At 40.7% G+C, this 24370-nt stretch overlaps 1 protein-coding gene across 3 annotated transcripts in view; it reads left to right on the plus strand.

Annotated features, from left to right (window-relative positions):
• The window catches only part of Elovl6 (ELOVL fatty acid elongase 6), a 122275-nt gene that overhangs the window by 60369 nt on the left and 37536 nt on the right, over positions 1-24370 (plus strand). For all 3 annotated transcript variants that reach the window (XM_005406182.2, XM_013505419.1, XM_005406181.2), the window contains exon 3: positions 21219-21350. In XM_005406182.2, coding sequence (XP_005406239.1) covers positions 21219-21350 — 132 coding nt within the window. The remainder of the gene's footprint in view (positions 1-21218; positions 21351-24370) is intronic.

Below are 24370 nucleotides of genomic sequence, written 5' to 3' on the forward strand. Positions count from 1 at the left end.
CCGCTTGCTCCAGGAACTGAGTCAGATGTGCTAAGTTTCTTGTCCTTACTGCAGTGGACCTTCTCTTGAGCGCGCCTCTGCTTTTTGACTGCTCTGCTCCTTCTCACTTTCTCTGCAGGCTCCTTCTCATCCTGCTACTTCCTCGGAAGCCTTCCCGGACCCCACAAGTCCGTGTTGCAAAGCCTCCTACAGGTTTTATCTGCCCCTTGCTTTTCTCTTTGCGCACCAAGTCTTTCAAGTCTCCAGGGGCAGGGAATGAGTCTGTTTTGTCATTGTTGCCCATACCCAGCACATAGTTGGCACTTAATACATAACTTTTGAATCCTATACCAAAAATGAATGAATCACAAATCTCTTTTCTGTCCAGAGCCATTAGTCAAAGAAACAACAATTCGGGCTGGGGATTTAGCTCAGTGGCACAGCGCCTGCCCAGCAAGCGCAAGGTTGTGAGTTCGATCCCTGGTACCGGAAAAAAAAGAAACAACAATTCAGCAAATTTTTGTACCATAAACCAAAAGGCTTTATAGTATTTTATCACTGAGGAGTAAGTGACACTTGTCATTAGACTAAAGCGTCTTCCTCAAAGCAATTCCTGGAAAACTTTTATCTGATGTAGCTCATTATTTAAGAGGAAAAATAAATGTTATTCCTCAGTTTCAGTTTGCTCAGGTAAGGAATCTCAGATCAATTTAATGTTTTTGTTAGATTCTTGTGTACATGAGATGATTAGGAGCTTGGTGAGACATAGTTTTGCTTTTTTATAGGTGTGATGGGGTGATACTGCACCTGTCATACTCAGTTAAGGCAGAGTGCAAGAGACAGTCTATATTTTTTGTTTTTCTGACCTTTGTAAACAGCTTTTATTAAGGTTTGCTTTTGTTTTGTTGTGTTTTATTTTGTTACTAAGGATGGAATGAACCTGGGGCCTTTACACTGAACTACATCCCCAACTTTATTTATTATTTTTTATTTTGAGACATGTCTTGGTAAGTCACTAAGTCATCCAGGCTGGGCTTGAACTTGTGAACTTCCTCCCTCCGCCTTCCAGAGTCCTGGGATTACAGGCGTGCACCATTACACCTGCGCCAGAAGTCCCCTTGGTCCTAATGCACTGATTTGTTTTGGTACATATGAAAATAGCCAGAAGTACTTTTTTTATAATAGGGGATAATTGATTTTGATTTGTGTTATAGTTGTATTATGTTTGAGCAATGAAATCAAAGACTCTATAGGAGCTAGGGATGGGTGGGGGTAAAGATATGATGCACACTGATCATAATGATCTAGAAGTAGACTCTCCTCAGACTCAGAAGAGGAAATCTGCATTCCTTTTTTTTTTCCTGTTTGGATTTTTTTTTTTTTTGAGACGGGATCTCGCTATATAGTACAGGCTGGCCTTGAACTTCCTTCTGTAAGGAAGGAAGGCCATGCTGGCCTCCAACTCATGGTGAGCCTCCTACCTTAGCCAAGGGCTGGGATTACAGGCGTGTGCCACTATGCCCGCCTCGAAATCTGCGTTCTTAACAGACACCCTAGGAGGAGACAAGGTGGAAGGGCCACTTTTGCACTTAAGCTAGTGAAAGTGCTTAGTTAAAAAATGAGAATAGGCTTTTATTTTTTATTTTATTTATTTATTTATTTATTTATTTATTTATTTATTTTTTGTCTTTTTGAGACAGGGTCTCGCTATGCAGTTCAGGCTGGCCTTGAGCTTACTTTGTAGCCCAGGCTGGTCTCGAACTCACAATAATACTCCTGCCTCAGCCTCCCGAGTGCTGGGATTATAGGCATGCTCCACCACGCCCGGCTCAAGAACAGGCTTTTAGATGTTTCAGGACAAGCACTTCCAGGTCCTCTTCAGCTCTTTCAACAGCACCAGAATATAAGGTGGAAGTCTGAAAGAAATTAGCATCTGATTTCCTCCAGCCTCCAGGTATGTACTTCCTCAGGAGGCCGGACTTTCACTGAGGGGTGCAGAAGTGAGTGGTTGGTCTGTCCTCGCAGTATCCCCCCATCCCTGGATTCACTGTCCCTGGCTTCAGATACCTGGTGTTTCAGTTATCTGCTGTCAGTCGCAGTCTAAAAATATTAATGGAAAATCTCTGAAATAAACCATAAATTATAAGTGCAGATGCTTCTGAGTTGTGTGATGGAATCTTATGTCATTCCTTCCCTCCTGCTCAAAAAGATGTGGGTCACCCCCTTGTCCAACATAGGTAGGTTGTATGTTTGACCTATCCCTCAATCACTCCGATAGCTGCCTTGGCTTTCTTTTATGGTGCCTTAGTCACTTGCCTGTTGCTGAGACAAAATACTTGACACTTGTGACTTGAAGGAGCAGACATGTGTTTTGGCCATGGTTTCAGAGGTTGGCAGGCTCCAAGGCATAAGCAATATGGAGGGAGGTATGGGTGGAGGACAGCTGGTTGACCCATGGCACCAGGAAACAGAGGGGAAGGAAGAGGGGAGCTGGGGACTGGAAGATACCCTTCCAGGTCACGCCCACTGTACCCACCTCCAACCCCCCACCAGCAGCAGCATATTCAGCTATGGATTCCTCAGTGGACTGATGCACTGCTGAGCACAGCACGCCCTGGATCCAATCACCTTCCAGAAGCCCCACCTTGTACACGTGAGATTTTTGAGGGACATTTTAGATAAAAACTATAACATGCACAATCTTAGTGGCTGTGTTCAACCCTTATTTTACTAAATAACAGCCTCAAAGAGTAAAAGTAGTGGTGCTGGCATTTCATTACAACACACTGTAGCAGTTCCTCTATTTTATTATGGTCCTTAATCTCATACGGTGCCTAATTTATGAATTAAACTTTCCCATAGGTATGTATTTATTATAGGGGAAGAAAAACATGGTATATATAAGATTCAGTACACTTTGTGGTTTCAGTTGCCCCTTTTCTTCCATGAATAGGGGAAGATTATTGCTCTGAGAGTTCCAAACTTTGCTGTCTTAATCATGCCCACCTAATCCCTAGGGCTCATTGTGCCCAGATTTATTTGTCTCAATCTCTAACCGTCACTCCCAACCTCTTTCTCCACTTTTTCTCACTCTGATTAAAACTTACATATTCCTTTTGTATTATAAAAGTAATAAAAACACTCTTTTTAAAAAATTTATAACTCATATAAACAGTAATAAAAAATAAAAACCACCCAGAAATCAACCACCTCAGTGTATCTTTTTAATAGATGAACAAAGAAAATTATTCATATATTATTATTCAATTATTTCTTATTCATTTAATAGATGAATAAAGGAAATTTTATATATGAGGGAATAGAGTTTTTTTAATGCTTTGAGTTTTTAAAGAAATAAACTCTACCTTATCTTTGGAGAGTTTATATATCTCCTTGATGGCTCTTAAAAATTGGGGCCATATAATAATTTGTGTCATGTTATTACTCAGCTGAAAATTAAAAACTCTATCTGAACCCCCTTAAGCCCTAGAGTAACAGGCTCAATTTTTTTAAAAAAATGGAAGTAGGCTGTTGCTGAAGCATATACTTTTCTCAAAAGTCACTTCTTATTTAGGTGAAAAGTCATATTTTATTCACTATTATTTGCCATTTTTCAAAAGTTGTGATTTCTGGAGTAGCATTAGGCTTTGATCCCTAGCATACACTTTTATGGAAATATCCATTCAGAGGTCACTCGTGTCCCATTTCCCTTGCTGACTCTGAAGAAATTGAAGACCTGTTTCTTTGCCCTTATCAGGAATCACTATGCTTTCTTTCATCTTGGACCTAAAAACAGATTTCCAGTGAAGCAGAATTAATGTGCATGGAGAATATTGAACTCTTGTCTAATTGAGAAATAATCCTGGCAATTTGTAGAAGAGCCAGCCTTTGCTTTTGTATGGTTAGGCTTGAGTTTACAGGAGGAACTTCTCAAAGAACAATGCATGCATTCTTAGGGAAGACATTAAATAAATTCATCCCCAGCGTCAAGCTACGTTAAATGCATTTGAAGTCAGGACCGTATGGTATCTTCTCATTGTCTATCAACAGAGGGTCTCATTTAATTCATAAGAGGTATGATCAGAAACTTGTAAGTTCTGAGATTTATTGGTAACTCAGATTTATAATTATACATTTAAAAAGATTGTTTACTTATAAAAATTCATAAATTATCTTTGCTGTAGCCTGACTGTTTTCACACATATTCTAGGTTATTTATGACCATGCGAACACAGCTACATTTACATGAAAAGTTGCTGAGAGAAGCAGAATTACTACCCAAATGCACATGTAGAGACACAGGTTCAAATGATTATCAGCATACTGGATTTTCCAAAGACAAAGCTGGCAGAATTTGATGATTTTATCTTTGAAGATAGTTCTTGCGCTGGCTCTTTCTGTCTTATTTCCTTCTCTTCTTCCAGTCTTTGCTCAAATTCACCTTCTCAATGTGCCACCCTGTTTGAAATTTGACTTTTTTTCCATAGTACTCATTTATAATCTTATGACATTGTTTAATTTCCCTACACAGATGTCCTTATTTACTGTTTTGGCACTTGGCACCTCCACAAGGGCAGGCTTTTGTTTTTCAGTCACTGATGTATTTATTCCCAGAGCCTAGACCACTGCTTGGTATATAGTAAGTACTCAATTAATACTTGCTGAATAAGTAATGCATATCATTTCAAGATTCAAAACATCAAGATTAAAAAAAAAACTTTAAAAATACCTACAATTCATCTATTTCTTAGTCTTTGAAAATAAAATGTCTTACAGAAGTGAAGGCATAATGGAGTTGAAAAAGAACATAGCATTATATTTCTGTCCGTGCTATCACATGTGTGACTTTTTTCTCGGGGGGCAGACCTGTAGCTTCGTAGATGTGGGTTTTCTGTTAATATATGTCACATAAATTTCAGTGAAAACACAGGATGAAGGTGACTAGCTTCAGTGAGTTTGCCCAAAATAAGTCATCCATGTAAGCCAAAATAGAATCACATTATTTGGGTGCCATACAGTTAAAAGCTCTGCTTCTGTGTTGCCACACATTTGCAGGTAAGAATTCTTAACCCCAGACCCCAAAAACATTCAGGCAAAGGTGCCCTTGCCCATACTTTTACTCAAGCCAAACACTGGCAGAGGATGTTGTGGCTGCATCTCAGCATGGATCTAATCAAAGAATGTGTGTCAAAGGGAAAGACTACTGTCAAAGTAGAAGTTAACTTTTTGGGGTTCACAAGCTTGGCGTTAAAACTCCCAGCTGGAGCTGCTGCTTACCAACCTCCTCCTGCAGATCCATGCTCCCCATGGCTGGGTGGGTAGAGTGCCAGGTTGGCTGAGACACTAGGTTTTAGGTCATGCTCTGTCCTCTGCCCCAGCAGCCAAAGGGAGCTACGCAAGAACATAGGGGCAGTGACCACTAGAAATCCTTTCACAATTTCAAGCCCTTTTGGACTTGTGGTCCAAATTCCCTTGGAAGCATCCTCCCACCTCACCCCATGCAGATCTATGGGAGATCATGGGCAAAGTGCAGGAGTTGAAAATTGATTACTCAAGAGCATCAACAGTTGCCAGCTGAAAGGTTGAAGGTGTACTTCAGGTCAGATGGCCGGGGCGCACTCGCTTGGGATCAGTCGGGTTTGCTTGTGCCAAGTGCATGGAACTGAGGGCGGCTCCTGGCCTGTAGCTCATCTGGGTTAGCTGATGATCATGCCACATTCACATCCCAAACCGTAAGAACCCTTTGAATTCATCTGCTGATGTCAAAGGCATGATGCCAGCTTTCCAAATCTGGGGTTTGGTCAGACCTTAACCTTGTGATAAGATTTGTTTTCACGTATCGCCTCCAAGGCAGAACTTACAGCCCAGAGTGACTACCATTGTCTCCACATCCCCAGGTCTGGGCTTAGGTCACTCTCACTGACTTGAAAACTGATCTGCGATAAGCATGTATGATTGTGAAGAGATAGTACTTTGTAGAAAGAATGAGCAGTGCACAATACCAGTGTCATGACTGCAAAGAGTTTTAATGATTACTGATGTCCTAAGGGCCTTTAAAGAGCGGAAGTCAGCCAAGTGGATGTGTTTAACTCTTTTTTTTTTTTTTTTTACTGCCACCTATTAGTTAAATGAATATAAAGAGACCCTTTCTTCTTGCCATAAATAGGTCAGGAGAAAAAAAAAAAGAGCCATCTACTCTCTACATTTTTTGTTTCATTTTCTTTTAGAAATATCTCATTCAGAAACCTTCAGCTCTCATTTAGAAGACTTACATAGTGCCACTGGTTATTGTTACTACTCCTCAATGTACTGTTTTTTGGGGGGACCAGTAATTCAGCCCAGTTCAAGTGTGACCTGTGTGTGTTACTTGAAAATCTTATGACCTGTGTCTTCCACTAAGAATTTTTGTAAGAATAAACTGTTCAGATTGTTGTTTCAATATCACTGCTCTCTGAAATATCAAAATAATTGGCTTTTTTTTTTTTTAGGATAGTCTTGCTTATGACACATTTGGGCTACATTGCAATTTTAAATTTATGAGGTCACAAAAGGCTAATATCAAACTTATAAGCAATCTAGTATCACCGAGACCTTTACAGTGGTATCTTTCACAAAATGTCTTTAACCATAAAGACACCACTAGCTTTGTTTTGCATATGGTTCTGTTTTCAAAAACAATTTTTGATAATAAACAATAGCAGTAGTTGCGTGAATACTTAGGATCTGGCAGTTGTTATCAGATTCAGTATTTTGATGACTTTCAACAAGCCTGAGAAGCATCTTCTCATCAAGGAAACCAAAGCTGACAAAATGTCATTAACTCAAGGTCACAGAGTGAATAAGTGGCAGCTGGGATTAAAACCCAGATCATTGTTTTTTCCAGTAAGTGGGTGTGATGGTGGGATGTTGCAGGAATATCTTCCAATGAGACCTATATAAAAGTATATGGAATAAAATTATGTAATTTTCCGTATTATTCATGCAGCCATCACCAAAATGTTTGGTGTACTGGTTGACATGTTCTACTTTTTAAAACAGCATGTTTAATTTTTAAACAACTTTATCACGTAACATTTTATTTTTTAATTAAATTACTAGCAAAAAGTTTTAAGTGCATAAAAATAAGTTGGAGAAAAGAAACATACATAATCATACAACCTAGTAACAGCTGTAGTAAATTCGCAAGGGCGGGATGGGTGGCTTTTTTTCCTCCATTCTGTAGTTATACAACAGCTCCTGTCCTTTTCCTCCCTACACTCCCTGTTACTATGATCACATACCTTTCACATTGCTCTAACAGCAATGTATGGAGTGGTGATCCCACACCATATCCCTTGGTTCATTTTATTCACTGTTGTATTTCCGTGATTATCTTGCTTTTACTATACTTAGGATTGTTTGCTTTAGATGAGTTCCTTAAAGTGGAATTGTAGGTTAAGAGATAAGGAGAAATACATGAAGGTTCTTGATGAATACTACCAAGTTGTTCTCCAGAGAGATACTTCATCATACCTTTCCACTAGCAAAAATCAGAGCACTTGCCCACATCACACCACACTGCTGCTTTGTTAGCACTTTGACCCTTGCCTCCTGACAAGCACTACCTGGTGTCTCAAAGTCTCGATTATGTAATGATCCTCGTCAAAGCAAATGCGTCCTCTTTAGAACTGAATACTGTGATGCTGCAGGTTTTCTTTGGACTTCAGGTTGCACTTGGCCTTCACATACTGTGCCTGGAACAGTGGTCGTGGCAAAGGCAGATACAGCCACCAGGAGAGCAATCCTGTGGTCAGAGCACCAGGCTCACTTTATACAAGTCTGTCTGCCCGCCTGCCTGCCTGTCTTTTGCTTACTTTATGCAACCAGTTACATTGAGAAAGAAAGACTTGGTCTCTGGCCAACCACAAGTACAGAAATGGAATGGCGCTTTCCCAACATACCCAAGCCGCTCCCGATAGACGGCTACCCATGTGCTGCATGCCTGCCACAGCTTGTTCACCTTTCCAAAGAGGTCAGAAAACACAGCCATTAGAAGTGGGTTTAGGGTAATTTGTAGGATTCATTCAGCTTCCAAGGGGGAGGAGCTGTAAGGCAGTTTTTACTGTTTAGATTTAGAATCAAGTGAGTTTGAAACATAGTTTCATGGATAACATGATGACTTGAGTGTCAGTTACTACATTTAGTCTCTCAGTATCTTTTTTTGTTGTTAAATGTGGGTCTCATTAAGTTGCCCACACTGAACTTGAAATTCTCCTGCCCCAGCTTCCCTGAGAATGTACATGCTCAGACATCTAGCTGCCTAAAACCCCACTGCACTGTCCTCCAAGCTATGGATTCTCTACAAAGCTGCTTAGTCCTGTTCCTTGGTTTCTTTACAAAATTAGGGCACTTAATTTTTTCAAAGTGTAGATGAGAAATTGTACTTATGAAGTGGCTGGAACACTTAGAAAACTACCTTGAATTGAGTAATTGCTCAGTGTGAAGAGTCATACTTTGACCAGTTGAAATCCATTCTCTTTCAGTGTCCAGTAACAATACCCAGTGTGCGTCCTAAGTGAGGCCTCACCTTTGCGTCTGTATTGGAGCAGGCTCTTTCTATGTGAGAACCTGTGGGTGTTCAATAAATACCTTTTTAGTTGTCTTTAGGGTGCTTAATCATTTAGATTCCTTGCTGTATAAAAAATGCTTTAGACTAAAGTCAACACTTGTCAGCACCCCCTTCACAGTAGGAAACCTTTCTCAGAAAGCATAGCTAAGTGAAGAATAGTTTTACTCTCAAATCTTGGCACTCAATGAATCGTTCTTGACAAATAAGCAAAGTGGAAAGAGACTAGAGCAAGCAGAGGCTCTGCTTTGCTGAGTGGCTGCTATCTTGACAGCGCTCCTTGCACACATTCCGAAAGAGGAAGCATTGGGAATGTGGAGATACCTTAACCTCCTGGCTTTCAAAGAAATGATGATTCAGAGACTCCCTCTGTGCCCCCAAGCATTTTTCCTTGCTTCTGAAACTGTTTGATAGGAGAAAAGGATGCCATGGGCTGTGTGACTTTGAGGATCTCCTGGATCCTATGCTTGACAAACCCTAGTCATCCCTTAGAATAGGTCTCAGGAATCCGCTAACATCCAAGTGAAGAAATTATTTTACTGCCTCACTACCTAGTAGTAAAAAGGGACTTTTTTTTTAAATTTAGTTTTTTCTTGAGATAATGCCTCACTGTGTAGCCCAGGCTAGCCCCAAACACCCGGCAATGCTGCTGCCTTAGCCTCCCTTCTGAGTGTCAGGATTACAGGTGCATATCACCACACCTGGCTGAGAGACTTTCAGAAGAAAATAAAGCTCCCACTTTTGGGAGGAATGGGAGCTGTGCTTTTGATTTCCTTGTTTTCTGAGGGATCTTGAGGGCTTTTTCCATGAAGAATTTTCTGCCAAGAGGTCTTTATCACTTTTTCTTGGCTCTAATCCTGTAAATGAAAGGCGGTAGCGGTTATTAGTGGTAGTAAAGCAAAAGTCTCTGTGGAAAATAATGTAAGTAGATATAAAGATGAAAGTCTCCTGGATCATAAAAATAAAAAGCTCCAAACCATCTGAGACACAACCTGACAGGTTTTGGTCTGGTTCCCCCTGTGGAAACCCACTCTGGGCACCAGCAGACGGGTCTTCTTGTCCAACTTTGAGTGTCCTCATGAGTGGAGGATCAGTGCCGCCCAGCTGACAGCAAAGGGGGAGGGTGGAGGCTTGAGAGTCGCAAGACAGCAGGATGAATCATTAGCAAATCGGAACACTTCAGATTTAGCAAACAGTGCAGTTGGATTTACTCATTGCAAATAGCACAATTATGTGACAGCACCTACTTTCTTTATAATTCCAGTATTTACAAAAGGTGACACTATTCCCACTCTTACTAATGCCTTGGACACCGTTGTTATTAGATTGTTGTGGTTTAGGTGTGAGATTGCCGCTGTGTTCATGCAGTATTATTCATACCGAGATACAGGATCGAGATCAACCCAAGTATCTGTTAGCTTCTGTGCCTGTCCATCAACAATGGATAGCCAAATTATGGTATAATTATAAAGTGGAGTGTTCTTTAGCCTAAAAAAAGGAAGGAGATTCTGCCATTTACAATAGCGTGAATGAACTAGAAGACTTTATGTTAAAGAGAATCAGCCAGACACAGGAAGAGAAGTATTTCATTATTTCTCATTTGTGCAGTCTAATAACGTTGACTGTAGAGAAACAAAGAATAGAGTGGTGTCAACATTGCTCCATCCTGGGCTAAGTTCAGATTCACTGTCATGGGATTACCTTGTACTGTGGGAATGGTTAATGCAGAGGTGATTAGAGTAACTGGAATTTGACTTCAAGAAGGACTTGAAGGAGATGTGCGGGTTGAGGGAGGGGAGTGTCGTGTGCTGTGACCATGCAGTCTGCTTCTAGTCATTTCAGAGTCTCCCTTGGGTGGAAACATGTTTGAAATTAAGTTCTGGGTTTCCTTCATGGCAGGGGCAGCGTTACAGCAGACACGCGCTCTGCAAGAATGGAATCCACAGCCTTCTGGGGCAACTTCACCATGGTTCCATGGTAGTCAGAAATGGATTTACTGGGCTGGGGATTTAGCTCAGCGGCAAAGTGCCTGCCTGGCAAGCGCAAGGTCGTGAGTTCGGTTCCCGGTACCGGAGAAAAACCAAAAAAAAAAAAAGAAATGGATTTACTTATAGAAGAGTGAAGGGATTAATGAGTGGACTCACATTGGATGTTTTATTTTGTTTGTGATTTTAAATTGAACTGCTGTCTGGACATGAGAAGCTCATTCCATTTACCGTGCTTGGAATCAGCTTGATGCAGTTCAGCCTGAGCATATCTGAGGCATACGTGGTATCACCCCAACCAGCGAACAGTTTTGAAGCTATATCACAGTTTAACAGACAGACCCTCCAATAGTCCCGTGTCTCTTCCCTTAATTTCTTACCCTTTCCTCCAAGGAGGCTCCTCAGCCTTGGCACTGTGGCTGTTGGATGCTGGATGGTACTGTGTGGTGGAGGGCGGTCTCACGCTGCTGCCAAGACCCCTACACACAGCTGCCGGGAACTAACTCTCTTTCACGTTAATAAAATATCTTCTGAGAGGCAAGATCATCAGCCCCAGTGAGAACAACTGGCCCAGATAAGAAGACAAGAGGGTTGTAGATTGAACTTGGGCTTCCAAGTTTACTAAAAGGAATGCTGAATACTTAGAAATTCTAGGTTTTGGTGCCTACTTCATTATAAGATGTACAGCAAGCCAATAAGAGTTCATTTGTGAATTATATATGTATGAATTGCTTTAAGGTAATCTTCTGTCAGTGGACTATCAACCCCTTGCGTTCTCAAATGCTTTCTTGAGTAGAAAGGAAGAGGCTGGCATTGGACGTAGCCTACCAGGAACTGACAGGAAATATTAACTTCTATATGGGACTTGTCCATGTAGTGCAGAAGAATAGGCCTTTCTTTTGGGTTAATCCATGTGGTAAACAGACCAGTAGTTCCAGAGCTGTTCACATTTTAACCCTTGCTACCTGTGTGTTGTCTAACATGGCAGAAGAGAGGTAGGGAAGGGATTTGAGATTAGGGAGATTATTATGGAATTAATAGGCCAAATCTAATCTTTATGGATTTTTAAAATTAGACAAACTTTCTAGACTACAGTTTTAGACTACCCAGTGGACCCATGGTAATCACAGGGTATTCAGGAGGGAGACAGGAGGATCAGAGTTAGGGATGACCATGCGAACAGTGGCTGGAGCAATGCTCTTGAAAGATACAGATGAGCCACAAGCCAAGGAATCACAAATGGCCCCTAGGTGCTGGACAAAGCAAGCAAACAGATTCTGCCCTGGGCCTTCCAGAAGGAGGGCAGTCCTGGCATCATTTTGATTTTAGCCTCCCAAGACTCATTTTCGACTGCTGACCTCCAGAACCGTAAGATAATAAATTCACGTCATTAAAGCCATTTATTTTGCTGGTCTTTGTTCTAATAGCCTCAGGAAATGAATAGAACCCACTTATATCCTTAAAAAAGCAGAACATTTAGATTTTGAAGGAGAAACATAAATATCTGAATCAGTTCACTGTATTCTTGTTTTCAAGAGCAAAATGAAATAAATCATGGTCATTTCTTGGGCCATTCCATGATAATCTCATGAGTGAAAATAATGTTAAGAAGTTATTTTCTCTTTGCTATTAATGTTTTCCTTCTTGTCATGGCTAGTTTTTACTCCAGCTTAATTTTTCAATGTAAATTTGATCTTGCTGACAAAAAAAAAAAAAAAAATAAGAGCTATACCATGAAATGAGCTATTTCTTTCTAACCCAGAAATAGCAATTGGGGTATAATGTAGTTTCTCGAGTTTTCTTTCAAATTTATATCAAGAGAAAGATTAGTGACAAGGGACTATATTTACTTATCTAATAGTTAATAGGAAAACAGAAAATGACATTTTCCTGTTTTCTGGCTTCTTTACCGTTGTCTATTTACCATCATCTGTGAGGCAATAAGTATAAAGGAAAATGCTATATAAATATAAAGTGGTGGTAAACTGCAGTAGAATTGGATCATCTGTCAAATTAAATGTTCCATCCTAGAGTTTAGAGATAGTACTCACAGGTATGGATATATTTATGCTTGTTTATATAGTTGTCTGTGTGGCTGTTACTTTTCTTGGTGTTTATTTAAATCAAAGAAAAATCTGTGTCTAAATTGGACTTAATCTTGTAAACCTGAAATCCGGATTCCATTCCGTCATGAATATCATGTCCTTACATAGCCTTAAATTCTGGTTTTAGTCTACAGCTTGAAATAAATCTGTTATCTGTGTATCTGTAAAACATTTGAGGCTTCTTTAGCATGAAGATAAGGACGGAACTTATATTTGACTGTAAGGTGGGACCTATGTGTTAAGGGCTGTTGTTTATCCATAGGGAAAAGATGAATGACTTCAGAGTTAAGGTCTTTTGAAGAAGCCTAACTTCACAACATGACCATGAATTAAGGAATGCAAGATCCCTTTCTTCAGTGTTATTTCTGCATTCTGCAGAAACTGGGTGACCATCAGCCTAGAAAAGATTTAAAAAGAAGTTCATAAGTTGAGTTTAGAAGATCTCTAAGGTCCACTCCTAATCCTGCAGTTTTATATTTTGATAATCTGCGGGCTGATGGTCTGGATAAGAAGATTAAAAACAGAAAGAAAATAAAATAGCCTACAACTATGCCACAAATACATAGTTGGACTTTGTGTGACTTCAGGCCCCCAAAATTTCAAATTCAGTAAAATAAGTCACTAATGCCTGGTTTATATTATGTAATAGATTTTAAGACTGTAAGAGGTAAATTTTATCCTAGTTACGAGAATCATTGAAGTGGCCTTAAATATAAGACTTTTTGTAATTATAGTATGCTATACTGGTATAGTATGTGAAAATAATCTTAACAAGTGAGGATTATCTCACTAGAAATTCAGATGATACCTTTCTATTTCTAGAACAAAGGGCATTTTTTTAAGGAAATTAATTCAATGGAATTGAATTGCTTCTGGAACACTTTCTGGCTTCTGTGTCTACATGCTGCTTGTCTTATTCAGAACTTACCATTTTAAATGGGCAGTCGAGTTTAATATTTTATTCTGACGAGTACCCACATTCGATATGTTACAGGAAAGCATTCTCTGGGAATTCTCACCAAGCTGGTAGTCAGCACTTGAGTACTCAGAGCAGTACTCACAACAAAACAGAAATCATACATTATTGTTCTCAGTACAGAGTTCACTGTTGGTTAGCTTTCAGGTAGAAAATTTGTCTAAGATAACAGGTAATGTTTTCTGTTTGGTCTTGGTTTTTTTTTGAATTTTTATTCAGGGGTGGTAGTGAGCCAAGCTTTACTCTTCCTTGGGAGATACAGAACTATCAGCTTCATCGAAGAAAGAATGGATCGCAATTCTTTCTTTGATTTGGAAGCTTCTAAAGTCTTTGGTTGTAACTTAGAAATTGTTCTTCCTGGTTAGTTTTATTAAACCATATCCACAGAAACAGAATATACTTGCAGCATTCTAAAATGCTGTACTTGAGGGCTGGGATGGTCGTTTCTCTGTGTTAAGGCACTTCAGGTCACTGACCCAGTGGCCTTACTGAAATAATAAGGCCACACTCAACCCACCAATTTGCTGGCTGTTCTCGCAACAGGAGAATGATTGCTGGAAAGGGTGAGTTCATCCACTGGGTTGCGATCTGGAGTTCAGCTTAGTCACATCTGTCCTTTAGAGTAGACACAACACAGGCCAAGCTTCTCCTGAGATGTGCTCCGTTTTCATTCTGCTCCTCTCCCTACTCTGCTCAAAAACCTCCCCCATTCCCCATGATTCCGGCCAGCAGCTCTGCACCTGTTTTCCTGGAGCACTGCAGTAATTCTTCCTCTTTCCTTAGCCAAAGGCGCATAAGTGTTATTGCAGTCCTCCTTGTTAAAGAAGGAGGAAGGGGAAAAGAAGGTTAAGACACATCTCAATACTGTGCTTTAATTATCAGTAGAGACTACTTGCTGGTCCTGAGGCATAGACACAGCCCTCACTGCCGCCCTCGCCTGTAACTGCAGTTTCTGTCTCACCCAGTCTGAAACATCACCTGCTGTGTGCTGTCTGCCTTGCTCACAACTTGCGTCCATCTGTCCAGCCATCCAGAACCTAAGAGTCCCACCTCCAAGTCTGCTTTTCTACAGCGCATGTTCTCCTGACAGCATTATGCCCTGCCTTGGAATTTTAATCAAACATTATCTGTTGCACTCGTCTCCCCTTACTTCTGTCTGTAGCTGGTGTTATTATCATGTAAGCTTCCCTGTCTTTCTAACTAGTTGGGCAGAGGCAGAATACACTGTTACCTAAGGATTCTTTTTCACCTCAGGGGTGTGCTACCCACACTGCCCGTGAACCCAAATGAGAGCTGACCCCAGTTGAGGTGGATGGGTGGGTGGGTGCCAACATTTTTTATCAGCTGTTGAGCAGCAGTATCTAAGGAAACAAAGACAGTTAATTGCAATCCTCCCAGATTAAGTATTAAAGAGATGGCCTAAAGTTTTACACGTGGGTTTTGTTTTGTTTTACTTTTTGAGAGCATTTTCTCCACCTTGGCCCAAAGATCCTACTTTCAGTTGTGAAGAAAAAGCTGAATTCACTCAGGTTTTTAAAAAGGTGGCCGGGTAAAGAAGGGTGAGTTCACAGATACGGAGCAGCCACACTGTGCCAGGCCGCTAGGAAGAGAAGGGTTAATGGAAACGGGTAGGTAGCCCTGTTTCTGAGTCAGTTTTACTAAGTGCAACTCTACTTTGTCGTGGCCTACTTCAGGGATAGAAAAACGGAATTATAGAAGCATAGTTTTCTCACCTTTTCTCAAAAATAGCTAAGGAGAACCTGTGATCTCTGAATTAGTGGCTGAGGGGGAAGCAAATGAGAAAGGTGTTTGCAACTCAAAGAAGCTCAGAAATAACACATTTAGGTTCCTAGGTTGAAGAACAGATTAGGATAATAGGCTTTTCTTCATTTACAGCTTCTTCTCAGGATTTTAAAGCCACTATTCATTTATGTTAATTATGGACGTGTTTCCATTATTAGTCCCAAAAATTTTTTGTCAGAATTTCTGGGCATAAAATTAATTTTTAGGTATAAGTTAAGAATAAAATCTGCTGAAAAGTCATTATTTTTTTATACAGAAAAAAATGCCTGTTTTCGAAGTCTTGAGAAATCTTCCAGAATGTGACAGAATCCAGCTCTGGCGGGAACCGCAAGAGCACAGCCCTCAGGATCCCTCCCAAGAAAACGTTCCTTTAGCAGGGTGCTGTGGCCATGCCTGTAACTGCAGCTTTTAGAAAGCTGAGTCAGGACAACTGAGAGTTGGAGGCTGCACAACAAGACCCTGTCTCCTAAAGAAGGAGGGAGGGAGGGAGGGAGGGAGAGGAAGAAGAAAGAAAACTTTACCCTCTAGCTGGATGGAGTGGCACACATCTGTAATCCTAGCTATTCAGGAAGCTACCGCAGGAGGATGGCAAGTTTGAGGCCAGTCTAGTCAACTTAGATCTTGTCTCAAAATAAATTTGAATTAAGAGGGGGTCACTAGGGATGTAGGTCACTCACTGGCAGAGTACCTGCCTAGCATCTTGAGCCCCTGGATTGAATGCCTAGCACCACAAAAACAAAACAAAAATCCTTCTTTTATATGCTTATCAAATTAGAACCATAGATGTCCATTGAATATCATGTTGTCAAGAAGTTGTGTGCAGCCTCTTTCAGTCTCTGGGCCCCTAACCCAGTTGTTTCCTGACTTAAACTAGCAAGGGGTAGCATCTTAAAGAGGCGACCCCACCAGCTGGCATCCTGTCCTGATGTAGCCTCTGCCACTCAGAACATGGAAACTTTCTATGCTCTGAGTAGATAGCAGCCAGAGCAGGGGCACATCAAGGCCTACTCTCCTTCCCTCCCTGGCTGCTTGGTAATCTCACAACTCTGTGTAAGTAGATGATAAGCAAGGCCACTTAGGCAAGCGAGAGTCAGGAAGGAAGGGAGTGCAATGTCGTAGCAGATTTATATTAGCAATTATTCTGTGTTGAAATGCTACCCACATACAAGTTTCTTCATCAGCAAATAAACTTATTTGACTCTTGAAGAAAGAGATCTTGAAGTGCAAGATAGCTGTCAGGATCTCGATGTAAGTGCTGGTTTCGGGGGACTCCCACAAGTTGGGGGGAGAAAGCATTTGAATTTATACCCTCTTTCGGAAGTGTCCCTGGTAGAGCAATAAATACAAACCGTAAACAGACTTGTTCAGTTGTCCTTGTAAAAAATAAAAAAAGCATCTCCCAGGAATGTTTCAGAACAAAGTAGTATAATAGAGAAAACAGATCTCTGTGGATAAAGCCAGTGCTTATTATTCATAGGCTGATTTACAGATTCACCCTTTCTCACTGTTGATGACAGAAATAGGAGAGGGAAAAGTTAAATACAGGCTCAGCAAACTCAAAACACATTAGCATTTCATTTGTGTTCTCTTTATTTGGTTGGTTACCTAGTAATCAACTCCGGAATCACCATCCGGGTAAGTACTCATTAAGTACATATAGTTACAGGTTGTGCTATGTATCGTACATTTAAGATTTATTAAGCAAGACGAGTCCTTACCACATAGAAATTACTAATCATCTGGTAATAAAACAGTGTAGTATCACTATCATTCCCAGCTTTAGATGCCAGCCAGAGGACGAAGTATTATTGAATTAACGTGGAAGCATTAGGGAAATAATCTATCCACATTAAATACTAAGTAGGTTAGTGCTAGTCATTATTCATCTTGACAATAATTGAACCTTTATCAGAAGGAAAGGTAGTTTTAATCCATTTAAATTGTCCAGTTTGCTGAAGAAAATCATCATCTAAGAAATATGGAAAAATAATCATACATTTGGATCACGGATGACACATTTTACTTGTTTTTGTGGTGTTCAGGATCCAACCCAGGGCCACACCCATGGAAAGCTGCCTTCTACCGCTGAGCCACAGCCCAGCCCCAGGACATTTTTAATTACTCATTTGAAGAGGGAAGAGTTAATGCTTTCTTAGGTGACCTCTCTAAGAGAGAAAGCCTAAATTTAATTCTGAACTAATGTGGAGCATTATTTAGATTTTACCAAGAGGAAGATTTATCCAGTATACAATGAACAACTTTAATAAGTATCACCCTCATCCACTGGCTGTCTGGGACCAAGATATGGGCTCTGTCATAAATAAGTTTATCCACCTGCTCTATCGCAGCCATTCCAACTTCACAGTCAATGTGAAGAGCAGTGTCCATATGCAGCTGTGTGACCACGAACAACTAGTGTCACCACGCTCCTTATTCCCTCCTATAAAACTGGGAATTTAGGCTCTGCCCTTGAGGTCCCTTATAACTCACATTCTGTGCCATCATTTATCTTAGTTGTCTTTGCTGTGGAATTGATAGTTTTTTAAAGAGAGCTTTAAAAACATGTAGGAAAGAGAACGATCCTTATGGGAAAGTTAGCGGTGTGTTGGGACTAGTTCTTATTCTAGAAGTGAGGAAATTGGAGAAAAAACAGGAGAAGATTTTTCTTGTCTTGGTTGTTGAGACACACTTTTTGGTGTATGTTATGATGATGGGATTGTATAACAATGTTCGTTTCACTTCAGTGATGCAGAATTGTAAGTAATACACCTCAAGCTACCGTCACCCAAGTCTGAGTTATACTGAATGAGTAAGAGAAATAATAATGAGGGAATGTTTTTAGTGTTCTCAGAGAGATGAAGAGTTTGAATACAAGAGTCCCGGGGCTTGAAAATACGGCACTTGGGGAAACAAAGTTCTGCTCAGGTCCCAGCGGTCGATCGTGTCACACAGAGGCCGAAGGACTCCACGTACTCGTAAGGTCACATCCAGCTTGGATGCTCACCGCAGGCAAGCAGGACAATCTGGGGCTACTCAGCCACTAAGCTTGGTCCTTTATCTCAAAATGAAAGATAATACTTTACCTGCGTGGTGAGGTATTAGGAGGATTAAACAACAAAGCCTTTTAGCATGGTGTTTACCTGTACAAATTACTCAGTAAGCAGGATCCTGTGATTGCAGTCACGGCTTTTACAGTGGATGAAGAAGAATTATAGTATTTCCTATTACTGTTGCCTACATTAACTTACTAGGTTGTTTTAATGAGTCCTTGCTTATACTGAGCTTTTATGCATATATATGTAGTATATATGTTTTATATATTATACTACATGGGTATAGAGATTAGTAATTTAATGCTATGCCCTTGCAAATTTTAGAAGAGAAATGAAAGTAGTGGATATATATAGCTGAAAGTAGTTTCTTCCTGAAATGTTCAATCAAGTTCCCATGAAAACTATCCCACTTTTCCATGTCTCTCTAAAGTGCAGAAATAGTTTACTTCTTTTTAAGGAAGAAAATGTACATGGTGTTTTTCTGAATACTTCAGTCATTATTAACATGTTACTGGGAAGCACTGTTTGCCCTCAGTGACACTAACTGTTCATTCTCTCTGTTTGTTTGGCACCTGCAGTTACAGATGCATAATTATTTTTCCCCATTCCATAATTTGATAGCAGAAGTCAATGCTTGTTCAGCAGATATTTATTAAACACTTACTGTGTGCCAGGCCCTGTGTATCCAAGAGAAGGGTTTGCCAGCCTCGGCAGAGGAGATTTAAGCTTTTGCTTATTAGTTGAGTCCTGGAATGGTCCTAGGTGATGTTTAAGTAGGTCGTTTTCATTTGTTTAAATAGCAATGTTGCTTGTATAGATGATGAGGTCCCCTGTGGTTCAGCAACACATGCCGTTTGCTAGAGAAATAAAATATGCATCGCTTTACAAATAATACTCTTTCGGTTAACAAATTTTGCCTCTGGTATTATGTCTTGTGACTTGCTTTGCAACCCAGTCCCTATTGATCTGCCTGAGTCGGGAATACCCATTTCAAGCGAAGCATTGCTGTCTTAGGAAATGTATACAGATGTTTAAATTATGTACAAGGCCTCTGTTGCTATTGGACTGGATTTCTATAGAAACTTGCTCTTTCTTTTTTCTTTTGCATTATCGGTGCCATTGCTCATTTTTATGTGATAGTGATAAATCAGCAGGCTCAGAGGGACCTGAAGAATTCCACTTTATCTGGCTTACATACTTTTGAATTACTAGTCCTATCAAAACCTAACAGCCCAGGTCAGTGACTCAGAAGACAGTGATCCTATCTGTGGACATCTTGAGATGTTGCCCCAGTAGATGTTCTGAATCATCACTCATAAAGATGTTATCTTCTGCAGTGAATCATCCTTAAAAATAAAACACTATGGATTTTTTGTTTTTGAGACAGGGTCTCACTGTGCAAGCAGGATGGCTTTGAACTCACTATATATCACATTCTGGTCCTTGCAGTGATCCTCCTGCCTCAGCCTACTGAGTGCTGGTATTACAGGCATGCACCGCTATGCCTGGTGGAATATTTTTCAATGTGTGCATGTGTGTACAAGACAGAATAATTAGCCTCTATTTCATCATCTCTTGTCAATCTTCCTTCATCTCTCCACTGTAATACTTTAGTAGTTTTGTTTCCTAGGGTATTTCAAAGTAAATCTAAGATGTAATTTTACTCATAAATATTTCAGTATGTGTCAGTAACTGATTTTTTGCAGATAGCAATTGAACCCAGGGCCTTAGCACTGAGCTCCGTTCCCAGCCTTGTTAATTTTTTATTTTGAGACAGGGTCTCGCTAAGTTGCTAAGTGGCCCAAGCTGGGCTTGAAGTTTTACTTCTCCTGCTTCAGCCTCCCAGAGTGCTGGGATTGCAGGTGTGTGCCACCACTTCTGGCTTTAAATTGGTTTCAATCTAAAATAGCCTCACATTTTTACCCTGTCCTATTGACTTGAATAAGTTCCCTCGTCCTGTGGGATGGCCCACAGTTTACGTTATCACTTATACTTTCTATAAACAGGCAGTTAGATCAGAGATTTGGTTAAATTCTAGTTTAAGTGTCCAGGCCAGTGGACTACAGGTGATTCTGTGTTCTTCCTGTTGTATAGTTAACAATGATGACTTTTATGAAGGTTAATATTGGCTACCTGGCCATTTTGAAGAAGGTTTCAAGAATCCATGTTGGGCATCCTACATCCTATAACTTGTATTTTAGTGTTTTTAATTATCAGTTATTACTCCAAGGTTATTGTTTAGACCATTATCCTACCAGGAAGTTTCAATTTTAAATGGCTTTCTTGTCCCAGTATACAACCTTATTATCAGATATTGGCAATAAAAACAATCATTTTTAAAATTCATCTACTCAAACTAACTCAAATGCTAAAGAATAAAATTAATTGAAATGGTGACTTTCTTTACCTCAGTGCTATATTGTTGAGGATTTTAATGAGAGAATCTATCTCTACTGACATTTGACTTCCTGTGCTGGGCAGCCTGCCAAGGGACTAACCCTAATGCTAACCCTAAGTCCAGGGGACTCCATCCAGACACCATGTCACCATGAGAACCAAAGTTGTTCTCTCAAGGGGATGTGTTCCCAAGAGCGTGTTTTTACTGCTTATGAAAAAGGGAGCTGATATAAGAGTTAATGTTGCCCAATGAATAAAAATAAACTGCTGAAGGACTCTGACTTCATGAGGTGTTGCTTATTTGTCTGTTCGTAGGAAGAAGTCTTTCCTGTTTTCCGCTCTGTATGCTGCCTTTATATTTGGTGGTCGGCACCTAATGAACAAACGGGCGAAGTTTGAACTGAGGAAGCCATTAGTGCTCTGGTCGCTGACCCTCGCAGTCTTCAGGTAGGTTCTGATTATTTTCTTAACAAAAATTCATCCATCCATTGTATTTGCTGAAACAAAGAGTACTTGAGTGTTTTATTTTATGTTTGGTATTTTTGATTATTGAATGTATTGTGGACATAAAATAAAGTTACGTTCAGAAAGAAAGCCTTCACTGTGCCTCTGGGCCAGGACGTACTCACTCTCATATTTTGGGAGTTCTCAGGCCACTTGTGTTTCTGTCCAAACTGATCATGCAGTGGTCAGATTCCACCTTTGGGACTGAAAGCAGTGTACCAGTTCCTTCATTTCTGTTACATAAATAAAGTGAAGGGCTGAATGAATACTGTTGATGTGTATTGGAGAGCAGGTTTCAAATGTCATGGGCCAGCTCTGACCAGCACTTAATCTGAAGGTGGTGCTTAGATATGACCGGAGGCTGGACGTCTGCCCATGTCTGTCGTGCTGGACCAGAGCTTTGCCCTGCCTCCCTAAAGCATCTTCTACCCTCTCTCCCCGAACCGACTTGCAGGCATATGGTGTGTGGCCAGGTCTGACTTGACATCTGCAGAACTCAATGCAGAGGCTGTCGGAAGAAGGCCTGGTGTCTGTAGGGGCGCCTGGCCCCTAACACGCAGACACATTCCTCTGGACTGTATGGGGCATTTCCGGGCTTGTCATATTTGGTGAAATAGGCCATCACAAGACTAATTAACACACAGCTGGAGTCCACGCGGGTGCCAGAATTTACCTACAGCACCAACAAAGGCACCTGTTTTATTTGTGATTTGCTTATCAAAGTGGCAGGTTGACACCTGGAGCTGGGGGAGTTCTGGTTGGAGTCCAGAACACCATTCATTTTAGTGTTTATGAGTATCCATTTTGATTTGTTCCTATTCTGTGGTAACTCTTCTACCATTAAGCAGAAATAGATGGCTTTGTTAGCAACCTTGTTGGTCACTAACGTTTGTTAAAAATGACCAGGAGAAAGAGGACTTTTCCAGGAGACTTCTAGGATGTGTACATTTCCATTACCTTGGAGCCCTGTACCTGAAACACCCATTTGCTCATCATTGCTGAATATTGTTTTCATGTGAACTATAAGGCCTGTCTTCTTAAGCATTATGAGCTCACAGATTTTTAATGTGTCGATGGTTTTGAGATATATTTGATTTTGATGTATTTTAATCCTTTGCTGTTGTTTTGCACCCTGGCAGCTTGTTTGCTTTGTTGTCATCTGACAAGATGTTGCCAGCCAAACACATTGGCTATTCTTTATCCAGAACTAGATCAGCCATTTCTCCAAAAAGCGTTCTCTTTATTTTGGAGATGTCTAAAGCTGGATCTTTCGCCTGGACTTGATCCACCTACTCTAAAAATCACAATAACGTGACACTAATTGAATCACTTCACTCTTTTTGAAAAGCCACAAGCAACAATAAAAATAAGAAGTGGCAACTTTCCATGCTTTGAGTGTAAGACCTGGAGCTTAGGAATGGGTCTGTCCCTTCTGACCTCAGGCAGCCTTACTATTCTGCTTAGGGCTTCTGTGTAACTATCAGTAGCTCCCAGTTCACTCTCAGAAACATCCCAGTTTAAATGCTAACATGGCATTCTGTTCAGTACAGAAAAGCAAGACTATCAAGATTGTTTGCCAACTTACCAAAGAGGAATCTTTATCTTTAGTGTTGACCTTGCATGAAACTTCCTTGCTTGCTCCATTCCAACAGGAGATGCATAGTTACTCAAACTTAAAGTATCCAAGTGGGGTCCTCTGTTGATATCCTTTTACCACAATTTGTCACATCCTGGTGAAGATCTGTGAGGTCATTCTGGATTTGCAAGGAATGCTTCCTGCGAGGTCCCAGGCTGTGTCACCAGGGCATGGTCAGCACCTCGCCATTTCCGTAGATACTCCAAGCACTCATTGCTGTCCCTCAGTGTTTTCCCAATCCAAGTAATTATAACCAAGGCGAGATAAATGCCACATCGCACCTGCACACCAACGCGCCACCTCCATCCCATAGCATTTCCCTGCTTAACCAGTTGCTGAAACTCCTCTGCCAATAGTGAAGAACTGAGTGTAGCCATAAAAGCTTAACGTCTTCCCTGACCTACCTTTCCCTGCTGCCTGTCCACACATCTCCTTCTGAACTAGCATGAAAAGCCCATTCCTCTTTCCTTTTTGTTTTTTTTTTTTTTTTTTGGTTTTTCTCCGGTACCGGGAACCGAACTCACGACCTTGTGCTTGCCAGGCAGGCGCTTTGCCGCTGAGCTAAATCCCCAGCCCCCCTCTTTCCTTTTTGAATGCACATCTCTTTCTGCATTCTTTCCCATTTGTCCCCCTTCAACCTTAGCCATTGCTGAGACTTAACAGAATTTCTTTGTAGCGGCTTCTCTGATCATTTCAGCCCATAGCTCATCTTCCCACAAACATCCTCCTGTCTCATCAATAACCAGACTCTAGACTTGTGCTGGTGAACCCATATTATCAGAGGTTTCAGTGATAATAAACAGCCTTGGGCCATAGATTCCCCGCTACTGCTCTAGACTGTCACACCTCCTGGGAGACTGTAAGTTCTCTAAGGCAAGAATAGTCTCTTCTTGCCCTTGAAGCACCCATTGCACACAGTTCTTGAATTAATGAATAGAAATCCAGCACTTGGCCAGATCTCCAGTCATTTGTAACAAATGATTTTAGTCATTTCTGTTTTTTTCCCCCCTTTGGCCATACTAGGAATTAAACTCAGGGCCTTCCCACTGAGCCATACCCTCAACTCTTTATTTCCTAATGTTTTATTTTGAGACAGCATCTCAGTAATTTGGCCAGGCTAGACTCAAACTTGAGGTCCTCCTGCCTCAGCCTCCCAGTGTGTTGGGATGACAAGCATGCATCGTTTCACTTCTTTACTCTGTATTTCTTATGTCAATTGCCTCTGACACACCTGAGCCCAACCTTCATCTGTCATCATCAGGCTTTCCTTGTGGGCATAAAGATGCATCAGGAAAGTAGGGATGAACGCCATGTAATGTCAGGAGCT

The sequence above is a fragment of the Chinchilla lanigera genome, unplaced genomic scaffold (assembly GCF_000276665.1).
Source record: "Chinchilla lanigera isolate Chin_1 unplaced genomic scaffold, ChiLan1.0 scaffold00095, whole genome shotgun sequence".
NCBI classification, from domain to species: Eukaryota; Metazoa; Chordata; class Mammalia; order Rodentia; family Chinchillidae; genus Chinchilla; species Chinchilla lanigera.